The sequence below is a fragment of the Salmo salar genome, chromosome 19 (genome assembly GCF_965601325.2).
Source record: "Salmo salar chromosome 19, fSalSal1, whole genome shotgun sequence".
Taxonomy (NCBI): Eukaryota; Metazoa; Chordata; class Actinopteri; order Salmoniformes; family Salmonidae; genus Salmo; species Salmo salar.
Window position 1 is genome coordinate 31,118,150 of NC_138309.1, and position 27,584 is coordinate 31,145,733.

At 41.8% G+C, this 27,584-nt stretch overlaps 1 protein-coding gene across 3 annotated transcripts; it reads right to left on the reverse strand.

Moving 5' to 3' along the window:
- On the reverse strand, positions 1-26,740 carry LOC106578672 (uncharacterized). Of its 3 annotated transcripts, none has more exons than XM_014157747.3 (17): positions 26,149-26,740; positions 24,359-24,465; positions 24,052-24,200; positions 22,711-22,856; positions 20,638-20,802; positions 19,987-20,440; positions 19,446-19,547; positions 18,229-18,310; positions 15,294-15,517; positions 14,824-15,066; positions 7,983-8,081; positions 7,249-7,442; positions 6,894-7,068; positions 2,284-2,440; positions 1,466-1,619; positions 1,205-1,316; positions 1-996 (listed from the first exon to the last, which is right to left on the reverse strand). In XM_014157747.3, exons 1-17 carry the CDS (start codon positions 26,161-26,163, stop codon positions 821-823), a joined length of 2,754 nt encoding a protein of 917 aa, XP_014013222.1. In that variant the 5' UTR covers positions 26,164-26,740; the 3' UTR covers positions 1-820. The 3 variants fall into 3 exon arrangements, with proteins under 3 accessions (XP_014013222.1, XP_014013221.1, XP_014013220.1); XM_014157746.3 differs by having other exon boundaries at positions 18,229-18,307; positions 22,711-22,868; XM_014157745.3 differs by having other exon boundaries at positions 22,711-22,868.
- Positions 26,741-27,584: the final 844 nt, after the last annotated feature.

Genomic DNA, 27,584 nt, shown 5'->3' on the forward strand with positions numbered 1-27,584 from the left:
TTCAAAATGCCGTTTTTATTCATTTAGTATTTTCCTTTGAGAATGTAGAGAATACCGTGCTATTATCCAAAACCATTTACATTAAGAAAATAAACAGTATTTTACATTGTGTAAACAAAATGAGAAGCAAAACTATTTATGAACTGAGTCACCGCTTTGGATTCTTGCTGTTGAACCCAAACACTCAATATGCAACACACATCATAGCCCACTGCTAGATGTGTGAAGCCAACCTCTTTCTACAACCACTAGCATAATGCTTAGCTTTCCAGCTGCTAGGTAGCCAAATGCTGCCTTGGCTTAAACCACCAAAAACGTAATTTATCGACATTACAGAACTGGAGGTAACTGTTGGAACTGGATCATTATCATAGCCCTCTTTAGTAGCACATCACGCAGATGTACCTTCGTAGTGTTAACTGATTCATTAGAGAATTCAGGCAGAAAAATCTTGGATTTTAGGTGTTATCCCTGATCAAGTCCCAATCTTAGTTACCTGTGTAGTGCTAGAGAAAAAAACAGGATAGAATTTGGGAAACGTTATTGAACGCTCTCGTTTTAGAAGCACAAGAAGGCACCCTTCTAAGGTTTCAAAAGCAATAACAAGTGGACTTGTGATTGAGCGATTAGTGCCATTAGCTGCAGTTGAAGCAGTGCATTTAGACAGAGCTGGGATAATCGTCACCCAGACTATGCTGAGCCAGTCAGCTAGGTGCAGCATGACACTTGGGGCTAAGACCACCGAGCAGTCGTAGCTACTAGCTAGCGGACCCGAGCCTCAGCAGAAAAGGCTGGAGGGTCACCTCAATACTTAGTCTCTCTACTGATTGTCGTCGTCGTCGGAGACCTGGTCAGGTGGGATGGCCCGCGTGTGGCTGGCCCGAATGCTGGTGATGTGGGGACAAGAGGCGATGAGGTTGGAAATGCCCGAGGGGGTCACACCTGAGCCTTCCAGATTTACCTGGCTCAGACGCATGCGCTTCAGGAACTTCAGTCCTGAGGGAAACATAATACACAACAAGAATGTATGTCAAATTCCTTCCAGCTCTAAATGCTGGTATCCATCTCTAAACCCTGGTCTCATTTTGGATTCACAGGGCATCATTGAAAAAGAGACCATGGTCGCAATAGGGATTCCCTTACTTCATGAGTATTAATGCTGGAATTCAATGGTAGTAATTGTGGATAATGAGCGGGACCTTACCGTGGTCAGTGATGCGTGTGCGGCTGAGGTTGAGCTTGAACAGCTGAGCACAATGGACCAGACCTCTCCTCACCACCGTGTCACCCACCTGAGTACTGGCCAAGCTTAATACCTGGAACATAAAGACAACATCAATGCTACTAATCATAGTATGCGGTTTCAACAGTTTTATAACGGAGCTCTGTTAGCTCTATTACTTAATTGTAGAGTTTTATCGACTGATTCAATAGTTGTCTATAGGGTTACATGTGTGCTCCGTACCTGCAGGTGTGGCAGACAGGTGACGAGGGCAGCCACTCCTTGGCTGGTGACGGCCGTGCGGTCCAGACACAGCTCCAGCAGCTCCTGCAGACTGCACAGGGAAGGTAAACCCATGTCCGTCACCTGGGTGTTACTGAGAGACAGCCTCTTCAGTCTGGAGATGGGAGAGAGGGGCATTTCTATCAGGGTCTTATTCATTAATGCTCACCGTAACAAAACCTTTTTGCAACAGAAAAAAACAAGCATTTCTTATTGGACAGGTAGTCACATCCTGTTTTCTTGCGTTTGGTTCCTAATGAATATGACCCAGCACTCCTTCATTTACAGCAATGTTACAGAGGCAACTGTAGGCGATGCTGGTGAATCAGCTAGAGGAGTGAACCTAGTCCTTGTGAGCAATAGTGTGCAAGTGTTTGTTCCATCTCAGCACTAACATAGCTGGTTAGTCCCCCCCAAAAATGGGTGATTAATTACTGCCTCTGGCTGTGGTAACGATTAGTCTCATATTGACACCTAAAGATGATAATGCGGGCATCCCAAATGGCACCATAATCCCTATATCAGCGTTTCCCAAACTCGGTCCTGGGGACCCCAAGGGGTGCACATTTAGGTTTTTGCCCTAGTACTACACAGCTGATTCAAATAATCAAAGCTTGATGATGAGTTGATTATTTGAATCAGCTGTGTAGTGCTTGGGCAAAAACCAAAATGTGCACAACCAAAACGTGGGAAACGCTGCCCTATGTAGTACACTACAATAGTACAAAAGGAATAGGGTTCCATTTGGGATGCAGAAAAGTAAATGAGAGTGATCTGACCTGGTCATGGTGGCCAGCTGGGTGACCCCGTGGTCAGTGAGGTGTGTGTAGTCGGTCAGGTCCAACTCGGACAGCAGGGACAGTCTGGAGAGGAAGGTCAGGCCAGCGTCCGTCACCGAGTGGCGTCCAGGCAGGGTCAGCTGGGTCAGCCGGAGACCTGGGGGGGTACAGACAGAAAGAGAGATAGTGGTTTAGTAAATACAGTACATAAAAATTATAAAGTTCCGGTCATACAAAACATTAACATCTGCAGCAATATTCCCCTCTAAATCAGGTACTAGACCTGGGGAAACAAGAGAATGGACTTTGGCCAATTAATGACATTAAATCAATAACATTGATTGATTTTTAATCAAAAGCAGTACTGCAAACCTTGAGGCCCTGATTTGAATAGTCCTGCTGTACATGCTAGGTTTGGGCGATGTTTGACATTGTCCTGTTCAAACATCATTGGGGGCTTTGCGCATGGAGGGGTCAATAGGCGGGAACAATGCAATATGAAGGACACATTGGTTATACCAGAACTGTGATTTGGTAATAATGTCCTTTTTATTTAAATTGTTACAAAAGCCACAAACAATCTCATTAAATCATTGTTTAAATAAAACAGTGTTAGGCCTATTTAATTATTATTATTATTATTATTATATATATTTTTTTTACATCTAGTCTAGGCTGCAGAATTGGTAGGGCTGTGTTTCTCTTGTCCATAAAAGTACTCAGATATCAGTTATATTAGCCTACCTTTTAAAAATAAATATTATAACCGTGTAGGCTATTGTTATTTCATCCTGATCATCTGGGTAAATGCATTTGCAATATTCTTTCTTCCATTAGGCTACTTTGACAGTTTCAGACAACAAAAAGGAAGTGACGGGATTTCACGTAGTAACTATAGACACACTGAATAGAAATATAAATGCAGCATGTAAATGCTGGTCCCATATTTCAGGAGCTGAAATAAAATATCCCAGAAATGTTCCATGTCCACAAAAAGCTTATTTCTCTCAAATTTTGTTTACCGTAAATTCCGGACTATAAGCCACAACTTTTTTCCCACGCTTTGAACCCCGCGGCTAATATATGGATTTTTCCCGCTTTCAATTTTTTTTCTCCCAAAAAAAAAACACATTCTGTGACGTGCTCAGATTTTTGGCGGCATGAAGCTTTCATTAGACCAATGAAATTGCCAAACGGGTTAAGGTCAAACAACTTTTTTGTTTACGGTTTAGATTAAATCGAGCGCTCTCAAACTTCCCAACATTCTGATTACGGTAGTCATTTTGTCACCCTCATCATGGCAAAGACACAGAGAAATGCATATGATGCAGCTTTCAAGTTGAAGGCGATTGATCTGGCTGTTGGAAAAGGAAATAGAGTTGCTGCACGGGAGCTTGGTCTTAATGATCTAAAACGTAATGACTCGATGATAAGACGTTGGAAACAGCAGCGTGAGGAATTTTTTGTTACAAGCCGTGTTTTGTTAAAGCCTATTTATTTTTGTTACAAGCCGTGTTTCGTTAAAGCCTGTGTAAAGATCATTTGTTTCAATGTACCGGTAGGCACCTGCGGCTTATAGACATGTGCGGCTTATTTATGTTAAAAAATATATGTTTAATTCAGTGGGTGCGGCTTATATTCAGGTGCGCTTAATAGTCCGGAAATTACGGTACATCCCTGTTAGTGAGCATTTCTCCGTCGCCAAGATAATCCATCCACCTGACATGTGTGCCATATCAAGAAAATGATTAAACAGCAGGATCATTACACAGGTGCACCTTGTGCTGAGCTCCTCTGTCCAGTGTCTGTGTTCGTTTGCCCATCTTTTATTTGTATTGGCCAGTCTGAGTTATGGGTTTTTCTTTGCAACTCTGCCTAGAAGGCAAGCATCCCGGAGTCGCCTCTTCGACTTTGAGACTGGTGTTTTGCGGGTACTATTTAATGAAGCTGTCAGTTGAGGACTTGTGAGGCGTCTGTTTCTCAAACTAGACACTAATGTACTTGTCCTCTTGCTCAGTTGTGCTCCGAGGCCTCCCACTCCTCTTTCTATTCTGGTTAGAGACAGTTTACGCTGTTCTGTGAAGGGAGTAGTATACAGCGTTGTACCAGATCTTCAGTTTCTTGGCAATTTCTCGCATGGAATAGCCTTCATCTCTCAGAACAAGAATAGACTGATGAGTTTCAGAAGAAAGGTCTTTATTTCTGGCCATTTTGAGCCTGTAATCGAATCCACAAATGCTGATGCTCCAGATACTCAACTAGTCTAAAGAAAGCCAGTTTTATTGCTTCTTTAATCAGAACAACAGTTTTCAGCTGTGCTAGCATAATTGCAAAAGGGTTTTCTAATGATCAATTAGCCTTTTAAAATGATAAACTTGGATTAGCTAACACAACGTGCCATTGGAACACAAGAGTGATGGTTGCTGATAATGGGCCTCTGTACACCCATGTAGATATTCCACAAAAAAATCTGCCGTTTCCAGCTACAACAATCATTTACAACATTAACAATGTATACACTGTATTTCTGATCAATTTGATGTCATTTTAAAAATGGACAACAAAAAAAAGGTGCTTTTCTCTCAAAAACAAGGACATTTCTAAGTGACCCAAAACTTTTGAACAGTAGTGTATGTATGGGGGAGAGAGGAAGGGTTAGCCACAAAAAAATAAAAAATAATAATAATCAATTCAGTATGTGATTTGTTAAACCAAATTTTACTCCTGAACTAATTTAGGCTTGCCTAAACAAAGGGGCTGAATACTTATATACAACGACTACATTTTAGTTACAAATGTTTTATTTAGCTTATTTTTCTTCCACTTTGACAGAGTATTTTGTGTAGATTGTTGACAAAAGAATAACAATTAATTGATTTTAAACCTGTTTGGGATAGGGGGCAGAATTTTCACGGCCGGTTAAAAATGTACCCGATTTAATCTGGTTACTACTCCTGCCCAGAAACTAGAATATGCATATAAGTATATATAGTATATTTGGATAGAAAACACTCTAAAGTTTCTAAAACTGTTTGAATGGTGTCTGAGTATAACAGAACTCATATGGCAGGCCAAAACCTGAGAAGATTCTATACAGGAAGTGCCCTGTCTGACAATTTGTTCTACTTCTAGGGCAGCTCTATCAAAAATACAGCATCTCTGCTGTAACGTGACATTTTCTAAGGCTTTCATTGGCTCTCAGAAGGCGCCAGAAAGTGGAATGAGAGCTCTGCAGTCTCTGGGCGAAAAACAGCAGGGGTTTTTGTGAGTGGTCCTTCTGAGGACAATGACACTGACGCGCGCGTGCACGAGACGGTTCCATTTTTTACTTTCAGTGTTTGAACGAATACAACGTAGCGCGGTTGGAATATTATCGCTATTTTACGAGAAAAATCGCATAAAAATTTCTTTCAAACAGCGTTTGACATGCTTCGAAGTACGGTAATGGAATATTTTTTACATTTTTTGTCACGAAACGCGCCGGCGCGTCACCCTTCGGATAGTGACTTGAACGCATGAACAAAACGGAGCTATTTGGATATAACTATGGATTATTTGGAACCAAAACAACATTTGTTGTTAAAGTAGAAGTCCTGGGAGTGCATTCTGACGAAGAACAGCAAAGGAAATCAAATTTTTCTTACAGTAAATCTGAGTTTGGTGAGGGCCAAACTTGGTGGGTGTCAAATTAGCTAGCCGTGATGGCCGGGCTATCTACTCAGAATATTGCAAAATGTGCTTTCACCAAAAAGCTATTTTAAAATCTGACACCGCGATTGCATAAAGGAGTTCTGTATCTATAATTCTTAAAATAATTGTTAATGTTTTTTGTCAACGTTAATCGTGAGTAATTTAGTAAATTCACCGGAAGTTTGCGGTGGGTATGCTAGTTCTGAACAAAACATGCTAATGTAAAAAGCTGGTTTTTGATATAAATATGAACTTGATTGAACAAAACATGCATGTATTGTATAACAATGTCCTAGGAGTGTCATCTGATGAAGATCATCAAAGGTTAGTGCTGCATTTAGCTGTGGTTTTGGTTTTTGTGACATATATGCTAGCTTGAAAAATGGGTGTCTGATTATTTCTGGCTGGGTACTCTCCTGACATAATCTAATGTTTTGCTTTCGCTGTAAAGCCTTTTTGAAATCGGACAATGTGGTTAGATAAAGGAGAGTCTTATCTTTCAAATGGTGTAAAATAGTCATATGTTTGAGAAATTGAAATGATAGTATTTTTAAGGTTTTTCGTATTTCGCGCCAGGCGCTACCATTGGATATTGGTGAGAGTCTGTCCATAAGAGGTTTAATCCCACTTTGTAACACAAAATGTGAAGAAATCCAAGGGGTCTGCATTCTTTAGCAAGGCACTGTATGTGTTGAACACTCAGGCTATGGCAATTAGGGAATAGGTCCTCTGGCATGTCGCTCTGCTGTATGCTCGCTGCGCTGTTGTGCACTGCAAGACTCCGATGAAGCAGTCAAATTCAAGTATGCTAAACCATTGTTTGTGACATCACGATGGCTGTCAGACATCGACGACAGACGATGCAATCGTAAATTATTATTAATAATATTGACCAATTGTAGTACACACACACAGCTCACCTGAAATTATCTGGAGGGCGTGGTTGCCGTCTGCGACAGAGATGCCTGCCAGGCTAAGGGCAGAGAGGGTGGAGTGGATGGCCAGGCACTCCAGAGAGCCCTCCCTCACCCCCGTGCCGTCCAGGTAGAGGGTCTGCAGGCTGGGGAGGGCCGCCAGGGCTGACACGTCTCTCACCTGACGGAGGAGGAGATATCATTATGCTGAGTGAAACAACTTATACCAGTGTTGGTTGTTGATGCCTAATGGTTCTGTCTGTATGAGTGTATGTTTGTGTGTTGAAATGCAGAGCTTTTGTGGTTGGGTGTGTGTGTGTGTGAATGATAGTGAACGCGAGAAAGAGAGTGAGAGAGCTACCTTGGTGTGTTTGACGCTGAGCAGTCGTAGCTGTGGCACACAGGCGGGCAGCGCTGCCAAGGTGGCCTCTGTGACCGAGGTCTGGTTCAGACTGAGCTGGGTGAGTGATGAAGGAGCAGACTGCAGGTACAGCACCATCCCTACATCGCTTACTTTGGTCTGGTCCAGTGACAGGAAAGACAGGCTCTTCAATCCTTGGAGACAAAGGGTACAGGGTGAGATAAAAAACACTTTACCTTAATCCTCCTTTCAAGTGTTCATTACTTTATACAGGAGTTGAACTATTGGGAATTTAAAATGGTTGACACTTACCTATAATGATGAATTCAATCATTTAAGTTAAAAACCCAATCATGCCATACTATGCTCCCCAAATTCATTAAATGTATTAATTAATTTTTTGTAATTTTTTTTTTACCTTGGTTGACTTTAAATCAGTTTATGCTTTGATCTAGTGTTCTTGCATGGGGTCATAGCAGGCTACTAGGTTATTAGGGGGGCCTTAAATCATTTCAGCGTTACAAAGCTAGCCCCTTCCTTCTCCCTTGACCTCTCCATTCCACATGAAAAACCTCATTCATCCACAGGCAGTCCATGCTGTAGCCAGGGTCTTATTCATTAGTTCACAAACCTTTCTTATTGGACAAGTGCAGGCATAGCCCCTCCCAGTTTCAGTCTGTTTTCTTCAGTTTGGTGCCTAGTGAATACAACCCAGGGTTAGAGAAGAGCCTCACCTGTGATGTGTTGCAGACAGGAGTCAGTTAGCTTGCTACAAGAGGTCAGGTTCAGGTGCTGCAGTTTCAGTAAGCTGCACAACACAGAGAGGCCTGTGTCTGGAAAACAGGAAGACAAAGAGAGAGAACCTTCAGTATCATAGCAACAATGCCTCAACATAACAGGCCATATGGTTCTTAAAGTGATAGCTCACCACTACATTTGGGTCATTCCACAAAAATAGTGCCTTTTGCGTCCTTTGATATTTGAAGTAGAAAATGTGCACCAATATTGAAGGCCTGTTATATTAAATGAAGAGCCCTTTAACCCTTTACTCTCGTGGAAATTGGCCTATCTGGATTGGGCCAGATTTTTATGTTTCTAACAAAGGAACTATGAAGAGCATTTGCATGACCATGGTTGCAATTGAAAGAGAACACTTTGGAGATGAGGAAATTATCTGACCAAAGGTGAGGACAACAGTTCACCTGACACAAGACTGAATCCAAACACTACACTGTTCATTTGACGTGCATTTTACACTCACTGTTCTTTTCACAGCATTTGTCAATAACGAAACCTGAAAACACTCTGGATACATTCAGTAACATAATAATATTCATTTACATTTGAGTACGCAAGATAAGAACAAACTATTACAAGTGTTTGAGTGAGAGGCCTAACTGGCTACACACACACACACCTCCAAACTGTGTTCCTAAGTAATTTCAACGCACTCAAGGAAAGAGCCTTCAACTAAAAGGTGTTTTTATTGCTCTCCTAGCTTTGCCATTGAGGTATTGAAGCAAGTACAATGGTAGTTTTTTTTGGTTTGGAACACAGCCCTGCGTCCCCACCAATACGCAATTACTGTTGTTGTTTACTCAATCCAAACATGTTCCATTAGAAATTGCAATCTTGGTCAGGTGGGCATTATTTGAAAGCTTATTTGATTGCCAACATGGTGAGCTATAAAGTTATAAAATACAATCTTACAGTGTTAGGCTTTCAAAAAGGCACATCAGACAAACAGATTGTAATTTTAATGAGCATAGAATGGGATCTTTGGTTGTATGACTAAGCGGTATTTTTTATAATCCTCATGTTTCAGAACACATTGATTCCTCTTGATTTACAGCATTTCTCTCACTGTGCAAAAGTATCCCAAACAGCGGGAGGGCTCGGGGCATCTTCTTGTCACGAGCGGTGCTCAAGTTTATTAACGGCTGTCAGTCAAAACCCATACAGAGTATTTTTTTTTATCTCGCCAGTTCATAAGACCTTCTCACGTATAGACTATTTCTTCCTAGACAATTGATTTCTGCCACTTATCACAGCGTCTTTGCCACTTATCACAGTGTCATTTCAGATCATTCTCCTCTTACTATTAATCAATTGATACCAAATACACAGCCTAATTATCGCCCTTGGCGGCTTAACTCACTACTGCTATCAGAAGAAACTTTTGTTGCTTTTACATAACCTAAAATTGTGCTATTTCTCTTATCTAAGGGGCCAAATTATTTTGCACAGCACAAGATTAAGGAAGTGCAATATTCAACACCTTGGGGAACTTCCAAATAAAATATTGGATATGGCATATTCACACTCAGATTTACTAAAACAACGTTTGACACTTCAGACGGAGTTTGGTCTTCTTTCAACTCAAACTCTAATAAGTAAATCTCGATAATAAAAAATGTAATTTTTTTAAAATGCAGCACACCAGCTGCATCAGAGAACAGCTAATTAAAACAATACCTGAGATAACTGACGAGCTGGGTAACGAATGTATTGATCATTTAGAGGTCAATTCAAGCTTTCGTAACTTTTACTCACAATTCTACATTTCGGAATGCGCTGGTAATGCTACCTTACTCGACACCTTCTTTAAGAACGTAGATATTCCTACAGTTGAACCTGAGACAGAGAGCTGTTCTTTTAACTCAGCAGCTGTAGAAGAGATTGTGTTGGCAATTAAATCTATGCAGTGTGGAAAATCCCCTGGACCCAACGGATTTCTGAGCGAATCCTTTAAAATATTCTCAGATCAACTCTCCTCTCTTGCTTTCCGTATTTGAGGAATCATTCTCCTCAAATTACCTTTGACAATGAGACAAGCATGTATTTCCCTTATTCTGAATAGGAAAAAGAATAAAACATTGTGTTTCATATAGGTCAATTTCTTTACTGAACTGCGATGTAAAGGTACTTTCTAAGATGATTGCCTGCCGTTTCGAGTCAGTCCTTCCCTCCATTATCTCTACAGATCAAACTGGTTTCATTAAAAATCGTCATTCTTTTTTCAACATCAGACGTCTTTATAATCCCTCTTCATCTGACACTCCAGAGATATTGTTATCACTGAGAAGGCATTTGATCGGGGGAAGTGGGATTAACTATTTGGATTCGGTCCCAATTTTATGTCCTGGATCAAAGTCCTTTACTCCTCCCCTATGGCTGCAGTATGCACAAATAATAACCTTTCATCCCATTTCCAACGTCAACGTGGGACAAAATAGGGTTGACCTCTATCCCCTCTGCTGTTTGCCATCGCAACTGAGCCTTTAGCCATAGCAATATGTAATAACACCACTATCAAAGGTATTCGAAGAGGTGGCTTAAGAACATAAAGTTTCACTCTATGCGGATGACATGCTTTTATACGTCTGACCCTGTAACTGGTCTTCCAGAGATCCAGGTTCTACTAAAAAGTTTAGAGATGATTATTAATCCTTCTTGCCATGCAAACTTATTTTAGTCAAGTGCCCTTCAGAGTGAATACACAGACATTTAAATTTCGCTCCCAGGGTGGTCTAGCACTTCTGAACTTTCAATATTATTACTGGGCAGCTAATATAAGAACCAATCTATATTGGATGACAGAAATCCCTGATGTTAAAGGCCGGAAATGGTTGACTTTGGAGATCTCAACCTGTGGCCCCACCGACTTAAAATGCCTTACTCTGCTCAAAACTTGCATTAGCTGAGCCTGCTTCAAATACACTAAAAACCCTATTGTGATACATTCTCTAAAAATCTGGAAACAGTTCAGGCGATCGTTTGGTCTCAGTGAATTTAACTTCTGCCCCATTATTAAAGAACCATACATTCTCTCCATCATTATTAAAGAACCATACATTCTCTCCATCATTATTAAAGAACCATACATTCTCTCCATCATTATTAAAGAACCATACATTCTCTCCATCATTATTAAAGAACCATAAATTCTCTCCATCATTATTAAAGAACCATACATTCTCTCCATCATTATTAAAGAACCATACATTCTCTCCATCATTATTAAAGAACCATACATTCTCTCCATCATTATTAAAGAACCATACATTCTCTCCATCATTATTAAAGAACCATACATTCTCTCCATCATTATTAAAGAACCATACATTCTCTCCATCATTATTAAAGAACCATACATTCTCTCCATCATTATTAAAGAACCATACATTCTCTCCATCATTATTAAAGAACCATACATTCTCTCCATCATTATTAAAGAACCATACATTCTCTCCATCATTATTAGACTGGGCGTCTCATATCTGCTCTGGAAAAGGGATCCCCTCACTGAACGACTTGTATATTGATTTGGACTTTGTATCTTTTGAACATTGAGTACAAAAGTTTAATATTCCTAGATCCCATTTCTTTAGATACCTGCAATTGCATAGTTTAGCATCTTCATACTCCAGTCACTTCCCATCACACCCACTTAACTCCCTTCTGGATTCTATTTTTAAAGTGAACCCTAATATCAAAGGGGGCATAAGCATGATCTATACGTTATTAAACTCGCACAATCTGGATTCCCTGAACTCTTAAGAACCAATGGGAAGAGGATTAATGTGAACAACTTTCAGACGAAACTTGGCAGAGTATACATAAGAGAATACATTCATCTATATGCTGTAATTCCATTTAAAATAGTTCAAAAAGGTAAAATTATCCAAGATTACACCAGATATACATCCCACTTGTGACTGATGTAAGCAGGCTCCTTCTACTTTATTGCACATGTTTTGGACATGCCCGAAATTGACAGATTTCTGGATATGCATTTTTTTTGTTTTCTAAGATACTGGAGACACCTATAGAAGCTTCTGCCTTTATTGCATTATTCAGAGTGGCACCACAGGAGGCTCCTCTAAACAGTTATATGGGCAATATGCTGGCATTTACTACTCTTCTAGCTAGACGTCACACTATTTAAGTGGAAGGATCGATTTCCTCCTACTTTTAACCATTGGATAAAGGAAGTTATGCAACATCTCAAGCTTGAGAAAATACGCTACTCTGTTAGGGGTTCTGCAATTACATTTTATAATATCTGGCAACCTTTCCTATCCTTTGTAGAAGAGATGGACCCAGCTAATTTCACAACTCCATAATCCAACCCAAATTATTTGTATCATTATTTTACTCTTTTTTAACTTTGTTTTACAATAGCTTTGTATTTTTTTTTTTACCATGCCTACTTTTAAGTCTGGTTTTGGAGTGGAGCATTGGGGTTGATTTGTTGGGGATCTGTGTGTTTTCTGCCCTCTACCTGTTCTTACTGTGTTATCTGTATAGTCCCAAAACATTTTTTTAAATGAGCTGGTCGAGCATAACACGGCAACCCTGTTACCCATAGATAAACAAGGTACACACATTTTGAGGATGAAGCTTGCATTCAATTGCCAATCCCTGTTCACACACACACACACACACACACACACACACACACACACACACACACACACACACACACACACACACACACACAATGGATTTATGGCTGATTTAAGATTAAAACGTCAACCCTTGTACAGTCAACCTTGTTACTTTATTTATGTGTGACTAACATGACTTTTTGGGCAAGTCTAAGAAGCGGTAAATCTGTTCTATGCTTCCTGTTCTTAAATTTTGTTTTGCGTCTTTTACTTTCGGTTTTGTACACAGCTTCAAAGAGCTTAAAATTAAAAATATATTTAATAGTGGTTTAGATGGACAATGATTCTCTACACTATACTTGCTTGTTTTGTCACAAACTGAAATTAGGCTAACTATTAGATTTTTTGCTACCAGGAAATTGCGGAGCGATTTCTGCAAAGTGCGTCTTTAATAGGCACTTACTATAGTCATTTTTGTATTTAGCCTCGAGACGGGAATACATGTGTTTTTATTAAGTGGAACATGTGCTCTTTGACAGAATGTAAAAATTTGGTGAAATCAAAATGTTTTTTACACTTCTCAAAAAGGCACGTGGTACGACCCATCTGTATTCCTTAAAACCTGTTTAGGATAGGGGGCAGTATTTTCACGGCCAGATGAAAAAACGTACCCGATTTAAACTGGTTACTACTCTTGCCCAGAATCGAGAATATGCATATTATTAGTAGATTTGGATAGAAAACACTCTGAAGTTTCTAAAACTGTTTGAATGGTGTCTGTGAGTATAACAGAACTCATACGAAAGGCAAAAACCTGAGAAAATTCCAAGCAGGAAGTGGACTGTCTGAGAATTGTAGTTCTTTTGATTCTCTATCGAAACTACAGTATCTGTGGGGTTACGTTGCACTTTCTAAGGCTTCCATTGGCTGTCTAAAGCCTTCAGAAAGTGGATTGAGCCTTCTCCTGTCTCTGGGCAGAGTATAGTGGCTCAGTTTCTCAGTGGTCTGCCTGGGGACAAAAAGATTGGATATGCGCGTTCCCGCGAGCACGCTGTTTTTCTTTTTCCTCCTTGAATGAATACACTATTGTCCGGTTGGAATATTATCGCTATTTTACGAGAAAAATACCATAAAAATTGATTTTAAACAGCGTTTGACATGCTTCTAAGTACGGTAATGGAACATTTCACTTTTTTTGTCTCGAAATACACTCGCGCGTTACCCTTTGGATAGTGACCTGAACGCACGAACAAAACTGAGGTATTTGGACATAACTATGGATTATTTGGAACAAAAACAAAATGTATTGTGGAAATAGCAGTCCTGGGAGTGCATTCTGACAAAGATCAGCAAAGGTAATACAATATTTCTAATACTAATTCTGAGTTTATGTTGCCCCGAACTTGGCGGGTGTCAAAATAGCTCGCCGTGATGGTGAGCTATGTACTCAGAATATTGAAAAATGTGCTTTCGCCGAAAAGCTATTTTAAAATCTGACACAGCGATTGCATAAAGGAGTTCTGTATGTATAATTCTTAAAATAATTGTTATGTATTTTGTAAACATTTTTTATTAGTATTTTTGTAAATTCACCAGAGGTTTTTGGTGGGAATACATGTTCTGAACATCACATGCCAATATAAAAAGCTGTTTTTGGATATAAATATGAACTTGATTGAACAAAACATACATGTATTGTATTACATAATGTCCTAGGAGTGTCATCTGATGAAGATCATCAAAGGTTAGTCCTTCATTTAGCTGTGTTTTGGGTTTTATTGACATATGTGCTTGCTTGGAAAATGGCTGTGTGATTATTTTGGTCTATGTACTCTCCTAACATAATCTAATGTTTTGCTTTCGCTGTAAAGCCTTTTTGAATCGGACAATGTGGTTACATCAAGGACAAGTGTATCTTTCAAATGGTGTAAAATAGTCGTATGTTTGAGAAATTGAAATTATTGTATTTTTGATGTTTTTGTATTTCGCGCCACGCTGTTCCATTGGATATTGGCAAAACGTTCTGCTAGCGGAACGCCTAGATGCAACAGGTTTTAACTTGACATTCATGTGGTGTTGACAATAGTGTTGCCATATAGCAAAAGTAGTGCACTATATACAGAATAGGGTGCCATTTGGGATGCATACTCAGTCAGTACCAACGCTGTCAAGGTAAAAGGTGTACCTGTGATGAGAGGAGAGTTGACCAGGCTCAGGTGCTTCAGTGCAGTGAAGGCCCGCAGCTGCCGGAGCAGCTCATTGGTAGAGTACGGGTAGCAGTTGAGGACAAATTTCTGCATTGGGCAGCCAAAAAAGAGCTCCAGGGTACGTGGGCGAAGGAGCCTCTCGCGGGACATGTGACTGAGCAGGAGCTCTGCCAGCTCAGGGGTCAGACATGACAGACTGCTGCTGTACTGCATGCTGGGAGCTGAGAGAGGAGGAAATGCATTTTCTATGCAGCTTTCCTGCCATGACATCTTTCTGTGATCTTGCTTAGGAATTTTTACACAACTGCAATAAACCACAACCAATATCATTGTATGTACAATTCTGACCATTTCGTTTGGCTAGGTCATTGTCTTAGCTAGCAGTGAGGCCCCTTTAACAATGTTTGAGTGCAAATAACAGTGTTGGACTTTAAAGTTGTTCTCTGACCTGTCATGAGGTTGACTGTGGCCCGGGTGGCCATGACACAAAGGGAGGGGACACTGGGCGTTCTGAAGGGTCTCTTGGGGGGAGACGGGTGGCCTTGGGAGGCCTGAGGGTCGTCCTGGGCGGCTCTCTGGAGGCGCTCTACTGCAGCCTGGCCCGCTGCCCCTGGCACCATGCGACCTGCAACCTCCTCTGGCTCCACTGCTGGGTCACCTACCACACCCTCCCTGAGAGAGACACACACACATTTGTATGTTCACATCAAGTCAACTAATTAAACAAAAGGGCACAAGGCTGCATCAAGATTCTCCACCCTTGTGTACACTTGCACACTCCCAGTCATGGATTGAACAATGGTGGAAAATTCCTCAAGCCAATGCTTACACAAATCCGATGCTTTAAATACATGACGGGGAATGTGCAAGTGCACACTGGCTAAAATGTGACAAAACTCTCGTATTTACAGAACAAGTCCATAGTAGCAATGTTTTGGTCCTGGGACCTTCCTCTGGTAGCATGCCATCAAGCCTACATGCCAAATCTGAAGTCTGAATGCCAACACATCAAATCTTACGGTTGACCTTTGGCACACGTCTACGTGTTCAACAAGCAAGTTTATAACAAGGCGTTGCAGTGCTGATCAAAACTCTACATTGACCAAAAAAATCCACTTTCTATAGTTACCCATTACATTTTGTTGGGGCAAAAATGGTTTTGTTACAGTCTAAATACTATGAGAAAATGGCTTTGTTCTTTTTTTATTTTATTTCACCTTTATTTAACCAGGTAGGCCAGTTGAGAACAAGTTCTCATTTACAACTGCGACCTGGTCAAGATAAAGCATAGCAGTGCGACAATAACAACACAAAGTTACACAAACAAATGTACAGTCAATAACACAAAAGAAAAGTAGAAAGATCTATGTACAGTTTGTGCAAATGGAGAAGAGTGGGAGGTAGGCATTAAACAGGCCATAGAGGCGAAAATAATTACAATTTAGCATTAATACTGGAGTGATATATGTGCAGATGATGTGCAAGTAGAGATACTGGGGTGCAAAAGAGCAAGAGGGTAAGTAATAATATGGGGATGTGGTAGTTGGGTGTGCTATTTACAGATTGGCTGTGTACAGGTAGTGATTGGTAAGCTGTTCTGACAGCTGATGCTTAAAGTTAGAGAGGGAGATATAAGACTCCAGCTTCAGAGATTTTTGCAATTCGTTCCAGTCATTTGCAAGTGATGGCTTTGGGGATGACCAATGAAATATACCTGCGCGTGCTACGGATGGGTGTTGCTATGTTGACTTATAGATGAACTGGAGCCAGTGGGTTTGGCGACGGATATGTAGTGAGGGCCAGCCAATGAGAGCATAGAGGTTGCAGTGGTGGGTAGTTTATGGGGCTTTGGTGATAAAACGGATGGCACTGTGATAGACTACATCCAGTTTGCTGTGTAGAGTGTTGGGGGCTACTTTGTAAATGACATCGCCGAAGTCAAGGATTGGTAGGATAGTCAGTTTTACGAGGGTATGTTTGGCGGCATGAGTGAAGGATGCTTTGTTGCGAAATAGGAAGACGATTATAGATTACATTTTGGATTGGAGACGCTTAATGTGAGTCTGGAAGGAGAGTTTACAGGCTAACCAGACACCTAGGTATTTGTAGTTGTCCACATATTCTAGGTCAGAACCGTCCAGAGTAGTGATGCTTGTCGGGCAGGAAGGTGCGGGCAGCAAATCGGTTGAAGAGCATGCACTTAGTTTTACTAGCATTTAAAAGCAGTTGGAGGCCACGGAAGGAGTGTTTTATGGCGTTGAAGCTCGTTTGAAGGTTTGTTAGCACAGTGTCCAAAGGGCAAGATGAATACAGAATGGCGTCGTCTGCGTAAAGGTGGATCAGAGAATCACCAGCAGCAAGAGCGACATCATTGATATATACAGAGAAAAGAGTCTGCCCGAGAGTCAGCCCATAGAGACTGCCAGAGGTCCGGACAACAGGCCCTCCGATTTGACACACTGAACTCTATCTGGACCCATTACGCACGCTGGCAATGATCGCTGAGATCCTGGTTAAAGACAACAGAAGTGTATTTAGAGGGCAAGTTGGTCAGGATGATATCTAAGAGGGTGCCCATGATTACAGATTTGGGGATGTACCTGGTAGGTTCCTTGATAATTTGTGTGAGATTGAGGGCATCTAGCTTAGATTGTAGGACGGCCGGGGTGTTAAGCAAGTCCCAGTTTAGGTCACCTAACAGTACGAACTCTGAAGGTAGATGGGCGGCGATCAATTCACATATGGTGTCCAGGGCACAGCTGGGGGCTGAAGGGGGTCTATAACAAGTGGCAACGGTGAGAGACTTGTTTCTGGAAAGGTGTATTTTTAAAAGAAGAAGCTCGAATTGTTTGGGCACAGACCTGGATAGTATGACAGAACTCTGCAGGCTAACTCCGCCACCTTTGTCAGTTCTATCTTGTCGGAAAATGTTATAGTTAGGGATGGAAATTTCAGGATTTTTGGTGGCCTTCCTAAGCCAGGATTCAGACAAGGCTAGGACATAGTTATAGTCTAAATGCTATGTATAAATGGTTTTGTTATAGTCTAAATGCTATGTAAAAATGGTTGAGTTGTATAGTGCCATTCAACTGGTAATTTTCCATGACTGTCTAGTTTTCCTCTTCTCACAGAGCAAAGGAGTGACTTGCTGCTGGCTCCTTTGCATCAGAGGCCTGCGCAAGGTTGAAATCTTCTTGCAGCTGAATAGGCTTTAAAGCACTCATCACTTCCCTCTCTTAGACATGTAGGCTGTGAGAACCCCTTAGGAGAGGCAAGCAGTTCTTTGTGTAAGAAGTATATAATGACTGTGCGTGACTAACTGAGTTTCCTGTGGAGGCGATAGCATGGCTATGATATAGGCTAGGTTTAGGCTGGGCACTCACCGGAGTCTGTTCCCCTGGTCTGGCCAATGGTGTCTGGGCTCCATCCGGTTCTCTGGGAAGAAGGGTAACCGGGGCATACCTGCTGGAGTTGAAGGTCCAATGCAGAAATTTTTATCTCAATATCAAACCAATTTCTGGGTAACAATTAAGTACCTCACTGTGATTGTTTTTGACCATTTTAAATGAAAACCAACAAGCTTCTTAGCAAGAATTTTGCTAGGATTGTCTGGGAGTGGAAAACTGAACATTAGCTGTCATTGCCTGAGAGGTTTGGAACTCTTTATTATAGGTCCATTAGCTAATTTACCACCTGATGATGTCACCACTAAAACAGTGGGATAAAGCTTTTCACACAACTCTTACACTAAAAGGGCATTATCATAATTGTCACAGTATTATCCCAACCTCGTGGTGTGGAAATATAAAAACACAGAAAAAAAAAGAAAATCATGTTTTTGACTGCACTGGGCCTTTAACCACAGTTATTACTTAAGGCCTTTATAATACAGAAACACTCAACACGCACACCAAAATCTCTATTAATTCTAACAGCGATACAGGTTGAATTACTTCAGAAAAATATCAAAACTACTTAACAATCTGAATGAATGTCTTCAAGACATAGGCCATCACATGCCTCTCACCAACATATTCTCTACAATCACAATCTTCATCTTCATCTGTGACTGTAAAAAGGAATCCCCGGCAACGAGCTTCACAAACTCAGTGTCACACACAGATTACTGTCTGTCAGAATACCTCAGAGAGACAGCTTTTTTGTTGTTGTTGATGAGTGCAGCGCCAACCGGTGAAAGTGGGACAGTCGGGGGCATTCACCTGCTATTTCCCAATCAAAGTAGCTTTCTCACAGTCAGAGAGGCGATAGAAAGGAGATCTCACATCATTAACTGCCCAGTTGGCTCACTATCATGACCGCAGCCAAGGAAGGTTAGTTCAATGGATTTCTACACACTGGTTTACTTGACTTGCTGTACTGCTGACAGTAGATTAAATCCTACTGCAAATGGGGCTGCAGTGGTCATCAAGTTCAACGCCATGATCATTTGTGCAACAACTGTTACAGAGAGTGAGAGGGGTCATCTGTTTCAGACTGCAAAGAACAGAGTTCAGAGGAAAGAGAAAAGAAAGAGAGGAAGGGCTGAGAGTCAGGGACAGGGCACAGGGTAAGAGTCAATTCCAAACAGAGGTGGCAGTACCATTGAAGGGGAAGGGTGGCTCTCCCCCCCCCTCTGGCAGCTCTTCATCTTCTGAGCTGGCAGCCTCCTCTGCATCACCAGGATTCAGCTTCTGGCCACGTCCTGTCAGTAAAAAAACAGCATCAAAACTTTGGTGTAGAGTGAAGTTGACGCTAGATGCTAATCTTGGGTCAGTTTCACATTTTCCCCACTCATGGTTAAGGTTAGGATTGGGGGACAGGAAGCTGATCCTAGATCTGAACCTATGGGAAACTGCACATTCAGCTAACCCAGAGAATGCCTGAAAGAAACGCAGTGCCTGTAATGGTGTTATGGTGTCATCACAAAGTGATGCCTCAAACTAGTGGGTCCATAATGTAATTGCCTGCGTACGTAAGGCAATTATACAGCACTACAGGGTACAGAATAACCATTTATACTCCAAGGAAATACATTTCTAAAGGTAGAAAAATACCTGACAAGTCATCAACTAGGATATTGAAGATGGCTGTGAGTGGATAAATTACATTCTGAATGGGATCTCCATGTGCCACAATCTTACCCCAGGAGTGAGAAGGTCCGGTCACTGGGGGACCAACACCGGGGATGCCTGCGTAGCCCACTGCTTCTTCCCACAACAGGTGAGGCAGAGGTGGGGGCAGAGCGGGATCCTCCATCCCTCCCTCCTCCAGCACTGGTATCTGTGGCTGGGGAGGCGCAGGAGGTGGAACCACCCCCTCCTCCTGGCCCAATAAGAGGTGTGCAGCTGGGCTGGGTGGGTCCAGGGGTGTCTCTGGTGGCGTGGTCTGGATGCAGAGGGCAGCATTGGGCATGAGCCCCAGGGAGCGCAGGGAGCAGGCCAACTCTGCCTCCCCAAAGCGTTTCCGCGGAAACCCCTGGAGGAGAGAGAAGGAAGCCAGGGAGGGGTGGCGCCCAGAGATGTGCTCCACCACACTGCGCAGAGGGGCGTCGGCTGGGAAGCGCTCCCTCATGGACTCCCCAGAGGGAAGCCGGATCTACAGGGACACAGAGAGAGGGTGAAACCTCCATTATATCATACCACCTCAATCTCCATCTAAACGAGGCTACACAATTCATGCACGCCTCTCCAATAAAACAATAGGGATGCTCTCAAGTCAACATTCAAGACGAAAGTCTACCTATTCAGCTAGGCATATGTAAACATTGCCAGAGGAGGAGGGTATAGCCTCACCATGAGGATGCAGTTGTGTTCCACACTGGTCTGGACCGTACCCCCCAGCCTCTGGCCTTGGCTGCTCTCTGGAGGGGACATGGTCTCAGTGGGGGTGCTCGGCTGGGTCTTCTCCTGCAAGCTTCTCCGGTCCTCTGCAATACGCTTCAGCACCAGCTCACGCTCCTGAGGGAACAACACATACAGTACCAGTCAAAAGTTTAGACACACCTACTCATTCAAGGGTTTTTCTTTAGTTTTACTATTTTCTACATTGTAGAATAATAGTGAAAACATCAAAACTATGAAATAACACATATAGAATCATCTAGTAACCAAAAAAAAGTGTTAATTCAAATTATACTTGAGATTCCTCAAAGTAGCCACCCTTTGCCTTGATGACAGCTTTGCACACACTTGGCATTCTCTCAACCAGCTTCATGAGGAATGCTTTTCCAACAGTCTTGAAGGAGTTCTCACTTGCGCTAAGCACTTGTTAGGTGATTTTCCTTCACTCTTCGGTCCAACTCATCCCAAACCATCTCAATTGGGTTGAGGTTGGGTGATTGCAGTGGCCAGGTCATCTGATGCAGCACTCCATCACTCTCCTTCTTGGTCAAACAACCCTTATACAGCCTGGAGGTGTGTTTTGGGACACAGTCCCACTAAGCGAAAGCAGATGGGATGGAGTACCGCTGCAGAATGCTGTGGTAGCCATGCTGGTTAAGGGTGTCTTGAATTCTAAATAAATCACAGACAGTGTCACCAGCAAAGCACACTCACACCATCTCCGCAGCCATGGAAGGTTAGTTCAGTGGACTTCTACACTGGTTCACTTGACCTGCTGTAAAAAAATAAAGATTCCCAAGGGACAGTAGAATAAATCCTACTGCAAATGGGGCTGCAGTGGTCATCAAGTTCAAAGCCATGGTCATTTGTGTAACAACTGTTACAGAGAGTGAGAGGGGTCATCTGTTTTAGACTGCAAAGATGTTTAATGTCCATTGCTTGTGTTTCTTGACCCAAGAAAGTCTTCTTATTGGTTTCCTTTAGTAGAGGTTTCTTTTCAGTAACTCGACCATGAAGGCCTGATTCATGCAGTCTCCTCTGAACAGTTGATGTTTAGATGAGTCTGTTACATCCCAAGTATTTACTTGGGCTGCAATCTGAGGTGCAGTTAATAACTCTCATGAACTCTCTTCAGCAGAGGTAACTCTGGGTCTTCCTTTCCTGTGGTGGTCCTCATGAGAGCTCATTTCATCATAGCGCTTGATGGTTTTTGCAACTGTACTTGAAGAAACTGTCAAAGTTCTTAAAATGTTCCTTACTGACTGACCTTCATGTCTTAAAGTAATGATGGGCTGTTGTTTCTCTTTGCTTATTTGAGCTGTTCTTGCCATAATATGGACTTGGTCTTTTACCAAATAGGGCTATCTTCTGTATACCACCCCATACCTTGTCACAACACAACTGATTGCCTCAAACACATTAAGAAGGAAAGAAATTCCACAAATGAACTTAACAAGGCATAACTGTTAATTGAAATGCATTTCAGGTGACTACCTCATGAAGCTGGTTGAGAGATGCCAAGAGTGTGCAAAGCTGTCATCAAGGCAAAGGGTGGCTACTTTGAAGAATCTTAAATATAAAATAAATGTTGATTTGTTTAAGAGTTTTTTGGTTACTAAATGATTCCATGTGTTATTTCATAGTGAAGACATCAAAACTATTATTCTACAATGTAGAAAATAGTAAAAATAAAGAAAAACCCTGGAATGAGTAGGTGTGTCCAAACTTTTGACTGGTACAGTACTGTATGTCAGGTATCATGTCATGTCTGAGTGTGACTTGTTTGCAAAAAGGCAGAAGATATAGTCTCAATGATTTGAATAAACCAATATTCCGTATCAATTGTGTGCAATGAAGTATGTAACACTAGCAAGTACCACCCTGTGGCTATGCGGAGTGTGTTTATGTGTGTGTGTGTGTGTGTGTGTGTGTGTGTGTGTGTGTGTGTGTGTGTGTGTGTGTGTGTGTGTGTGTGTGTGTGTGCTCAGTGTGTTTCAGCTGATCCATCAGGCAGGTGCTGCTGACCTGTTTCTTCTGCCTCCTCTCATTCCTGGCCTCGTTGGCCACACGCATCCTCTGCTGCTCCTGGAAGTCACTCTTGTCCTGCCTGATACGGGACTCCAACGGCGGGGTGTCTGTGGATGGACTGGAGGGCTGTGGGGGTCCCAGGACTAAAGCGGGGCCTTCAGGCACACGTTAGAAACAGAGTGGCCGAGCGGTCTAAGCCGCTGCCTCTGAAGCACATGTACTGTATGTTGTACCGCTGCCAGGATGGGTTCAAATCCATCTCAATTCTCTTTCAGCACGCTTTCCTTTCACCTCTATCTATCCAATAAAACTTACAAAATACTTTTATTTTATTTTTTTATTTTATTTTTTTTACATTGGAAACAGAAAGAACTGTCCTGAAATAAAGGGTCAAATACCTAGCTGCTATGCCCGGAGTAGGTGGATGTTTAGCCTCAAGCTTCAGTAAAGTAATACATTTAAGGCTACAATTATAAGCCAGAAATGTGTCTGGGGTGTACTGAAATAGCATCACTATATAACAAATAAGCAGTCTTGGAAAGATGGAGGGAGATAAGCTTGGAAACAAAAAGCTTGGATAATTCCTGCAAATTATACAGAATGGCCTGTCCTGTACAAAGTTCCCTTGTATCTGCAGCTGGAAACCAGGTAGCATCCCCCAAATTCCAGAGCGTGGACTGAAGAGTCCATTCTTGTCTGTAAAATTCTGAACAGTCCCTTCACAAGTCAGAATGTTGAATACATTTCATTTGAACTTACTCTACCGGTTGTCCGCTGATCCCATCGTTGTTGGAAAGTTTAAACAAAATATCCACAGGAAAGTATCATTAAACTGACTTCAAAAACACAGGTTTCTGTGTGCTGCTCCCACGATTGTTTGTTCATCACCTGAGGCACGCGCACAAGAGTTAAGTACATGCACACGATGCATGCATACTAACCAAAGTCTTGCAGGCTTCTACATGGATTTGCGCATGTACCAGGTGATGAAATCTCAACGGCAGTACAAGCGTTTTGAAAAGCTTGATTAATAATATACATTTCTAGAGTCATAAGGAACAACCGCACAGACAACAGGTAGAGTTTTTAACATTCTGGCTTGTATAGCAGTCTCAGACTAATACCTGCTACCACAGTCTGATAAATTAGGCTACAAACAAGGCAAAGCCAGTCTGCTGCTAGAAGTTTTACAAGACAGGTATTTGACTTGTACAAAAGGGGTAAATGACTGAGCAGGGGTCAATTGTGCACAATAAGACACAGGACTATTACATTACAGTATGCAATCAACCATTGGAAACAAATGTCTAATGACTCTTAAAAAATGGTGTGACATACCTCTACTGTCAGTGTGCGATGTCTGTGATGTGCTTGGGGGGCAAGAGCTCCCTGCATCTTTGGGAGGGTTGAATGCAGCAAATGGTGTTCCAACTGGCTGGGATGGATTTTTGACCAGCTTGTGCCTCAGATTTTCACCTTGTAAGAGCCTACCATAAACACATTGAGAAAATATAGAAAAACAACATTCAATATTTGACATGTTCAATTATTGACAACACTTGTCAGTTATCAATCCTGTTTGACATTGGAAAACATAGTTCCTTGCCTGTCCATTATAACAGGGTTATGGTTTGGGAGGACTCACCATTCAGCTGCGTCAGGCACAGAGAAGTGTCCTGCCTGCAAGGCAGACTGGATCTGCTCCTCACTGAAGCCCATCTCACACAGGGTACGGAACAACTCCCCAATAGTCTGCAACACAACAATGCCATAGGGTGTGAGAAACAGGAAAAAGTCCTAAGAAAAGGCGAGCCTACATGTACAGTATGCATAAACCGACTCTTGCCCTGCAAAGGGTGCCCCTGGTTTCTTTGAGCAGATCAAACCAGAAGATGCCCTACAAAGACAAATCAGTAGGTAACAACTTAACAGTGTCACTGATGACTCAAAGAAGTGAAGTGTGACTGATGAAGAGTGCCTCTGATTTTTTCACAAGTTAGACCAAAGACAGCAGCTGATTGAAGCTAGCTAGCCTAACGTTAGATATTATGGGGAAATGCTGTGCTGTCAGACAAGCTTGTTTTCTAGGTCTGATGAAGCTCAACAGTTTCCCATGTATTTTCAACTAGTTAGCTAGCTAAATTGGTATCTAGCTGTATTGTTTACTTCCAATGCCCAGGAATTAGCTATGAGCTCTTGAACTTAGCAAAACAAATAGATAGATAGCTAGATTCTTACTTGATTACATTACACAGCACAGGTAGTTAGCGCCAGAGTCATATGGCTCTGGTTAGCACTAACGTTAGCTAGTTAGCTCTCTAGATTATAAACTTCAAAGTGTCATGACGACAGTCAATCACTCGGTCTATACTCCCCTTCTTCAGGGAAATTATAAAAGTCTGGGTATTTTATTTTCATCTCACTCTAACCTCAGGCTCCCGAGTGGCGCAGCGATCTAAGGCACTGCATCTCTGTGCTAGAGGTGTCACTACAGACCCTCGTTCGATTCCAGGCTGTATCACAACCAGCCGTGATTGGGAGTCACATAGGACAGTGCACAATTGGCCCAGAGTCATCCAGATTAGGATTTTGTCAGGGTAGGCCTTCATTGTAAAAAATAATGTATTCTTAACTTATTTTCCTAATTAAATAAAGGTTAAATAAATATTAAATAAACTAAACAGGGCTATTTGGCTTTGTATCTTGCTGTAGATCAGGGGTTCCCAAACTCCTTCACTAGGAGGCCCCCCTACTAGCATTGCGGAACTTCCCGCGCACGCGCAATGCCTATTTTTATGGGCACAAGTGCTGCTCGTGACAAACTGTTCACACCCCTCCTGTTGGTGTACAGAATTTAGCGGTTTTAAACCTAATTTTCTTACAATTCTAAACATTTTGCCATGTCTAATGTGTAGTCATGTGATATTTGAATGACAAAAAAAATGACAACAATATCTATGGGCTAAAAAACTAAATAAAAAAAGCGTTAGCTGACTTGAGCTAGTTGATCTGGACAATAGCTCTAAGGTAACGTTAGGCAATGACTAAAATGAACTGATGACGAAATTCTACTATAAACAACTTTCAAGAGTAACTTTAAAGCCGGACTGAGTTACTTTCAAATAAAAAAGTAACATATTTTTTTTTGGTGTGTGTGGGGGGTGGGAGGGCGTGCCCCCCTGCCAACCCCTGGGGCCACGACCCACAGTTTTGGAACCACTGCTGTAGATAACCAACTCCGGGAATTTACAATGGAGGAGGTGCTAACGAAGAAAGCTAACGTTAGCTAGCTAGGTAGCTAGTCGTCCTTTTTAGAATCTGAGTGGAAGACAATGGTAACAGTCTGATGTATTAGCCAGCTAGCTACTACTGTACCAACTGTTGTCTTAGTTGTCAAGTCATAACTGTTATTCTTTAGAATTGTCTGAGTCTTACCGGAGTGGAATCCATACTTTCAGTTTCAGTGATTCTTCGGGTCTCTAATGAACCCCACTGTTATTCTTTTTTCCCTAGATTGTTCTTCTTCAAAGTTTTATCGAAGACCACACATATTATTGTATTGCCGCCACCTACTGTACGGGGTCTTCGTCGATATGACTGCGATCCACAAGCAAATGCTATATGGGCATGCTGCCACCTACTGTTTTGGCTGTATATCAGACCAAATAATTAACAAAATAAACGAAATAAAAAAAACTCAATGTACTCCTTTATTCAGATTCAACTGCCAACGCCCATCCCTACAAACTCTGGGGCCTGAAAAGGGAGAGCACCTTTGGACAGCATTCTTTGCAATGTTTTGGCAGTGAAGTCCTGGAATCGCAAAAACCTTTCAGCCGCAGATACTATTATGTCCAGTTTTCCTCAACTGTTGAACAACACTCCAGTCTGCAGAGCATCCTCTGCCATATCTTCAGCTACCCTCGCCCCTTCAACTATTTCACATGCCTCCGTGTAAGATACCTGCTGTATAGCCCTGACCCTTTTTCTAGCAGAACGCTGTTGACAACGTTTTTCTTCTTCTTTGGTATTATGGCGGTCCGCAAACAAATGTTATAGGTGCATGCCGCCACCTACTGTATTGGCTGTGTATCAGCCTACTATTCTGCAGTATGAATTAATTACACTTTGTGAAAAAATTGCCCTACCAACTAACCCTGCACCCATTAAAACCTCACCACTATCTGATACTACTCCAGGCCCAGCCAGGTCACCCGTGATACAAGTCAGCATCCATCCATGTCTGAGGACTTTAGGAGATGACGTGGAAAACGGACACTAGGGGCAATAGAGATGGCGGATGGGCGTAAGTATCTGCCTCTGATTCTAAATATTGAATCCTGCAATAGAAAGTTATTTCTTATATTTCTGTTTTAAGCCCATCCCAAATCTTAACACTTACCTTAACCATTCTAAGTTAATGCCAAACTTAACCCTGACATAAACAATTTGGAGTTAGTGCCTAAACTTAACCTTAAACACTTTGTAATGTGACATTTGCAATAACTTTGATGTTTAAGAAACATGGATGAACGTCTAATTCTGACGTGAGACTGTGAGAGCTAGTTGACAGGCCAGCAGCCTGGGAGGACAGGACACTATCATTCAAAACATCTTGTAACTCTTCTGTGATCTCCTACAACCAAGTACTTCTCTCCAGCTGCCACCACAACATCTATCCTCTTTGATTTACGTTCCATTCCTGTGGTACAATTGACAACCATGGCCATGAACACACAGAAAAACAACCTTAAGCACATTTTATTCCTATCACTCTCTATTGGCCTCAGCCTACTCACAGGGAACCTCTTAGGATCTCTCACCCTGGACCCATCTTCCTCTACTACTCTCTTCACTGCCTCAGCATATGA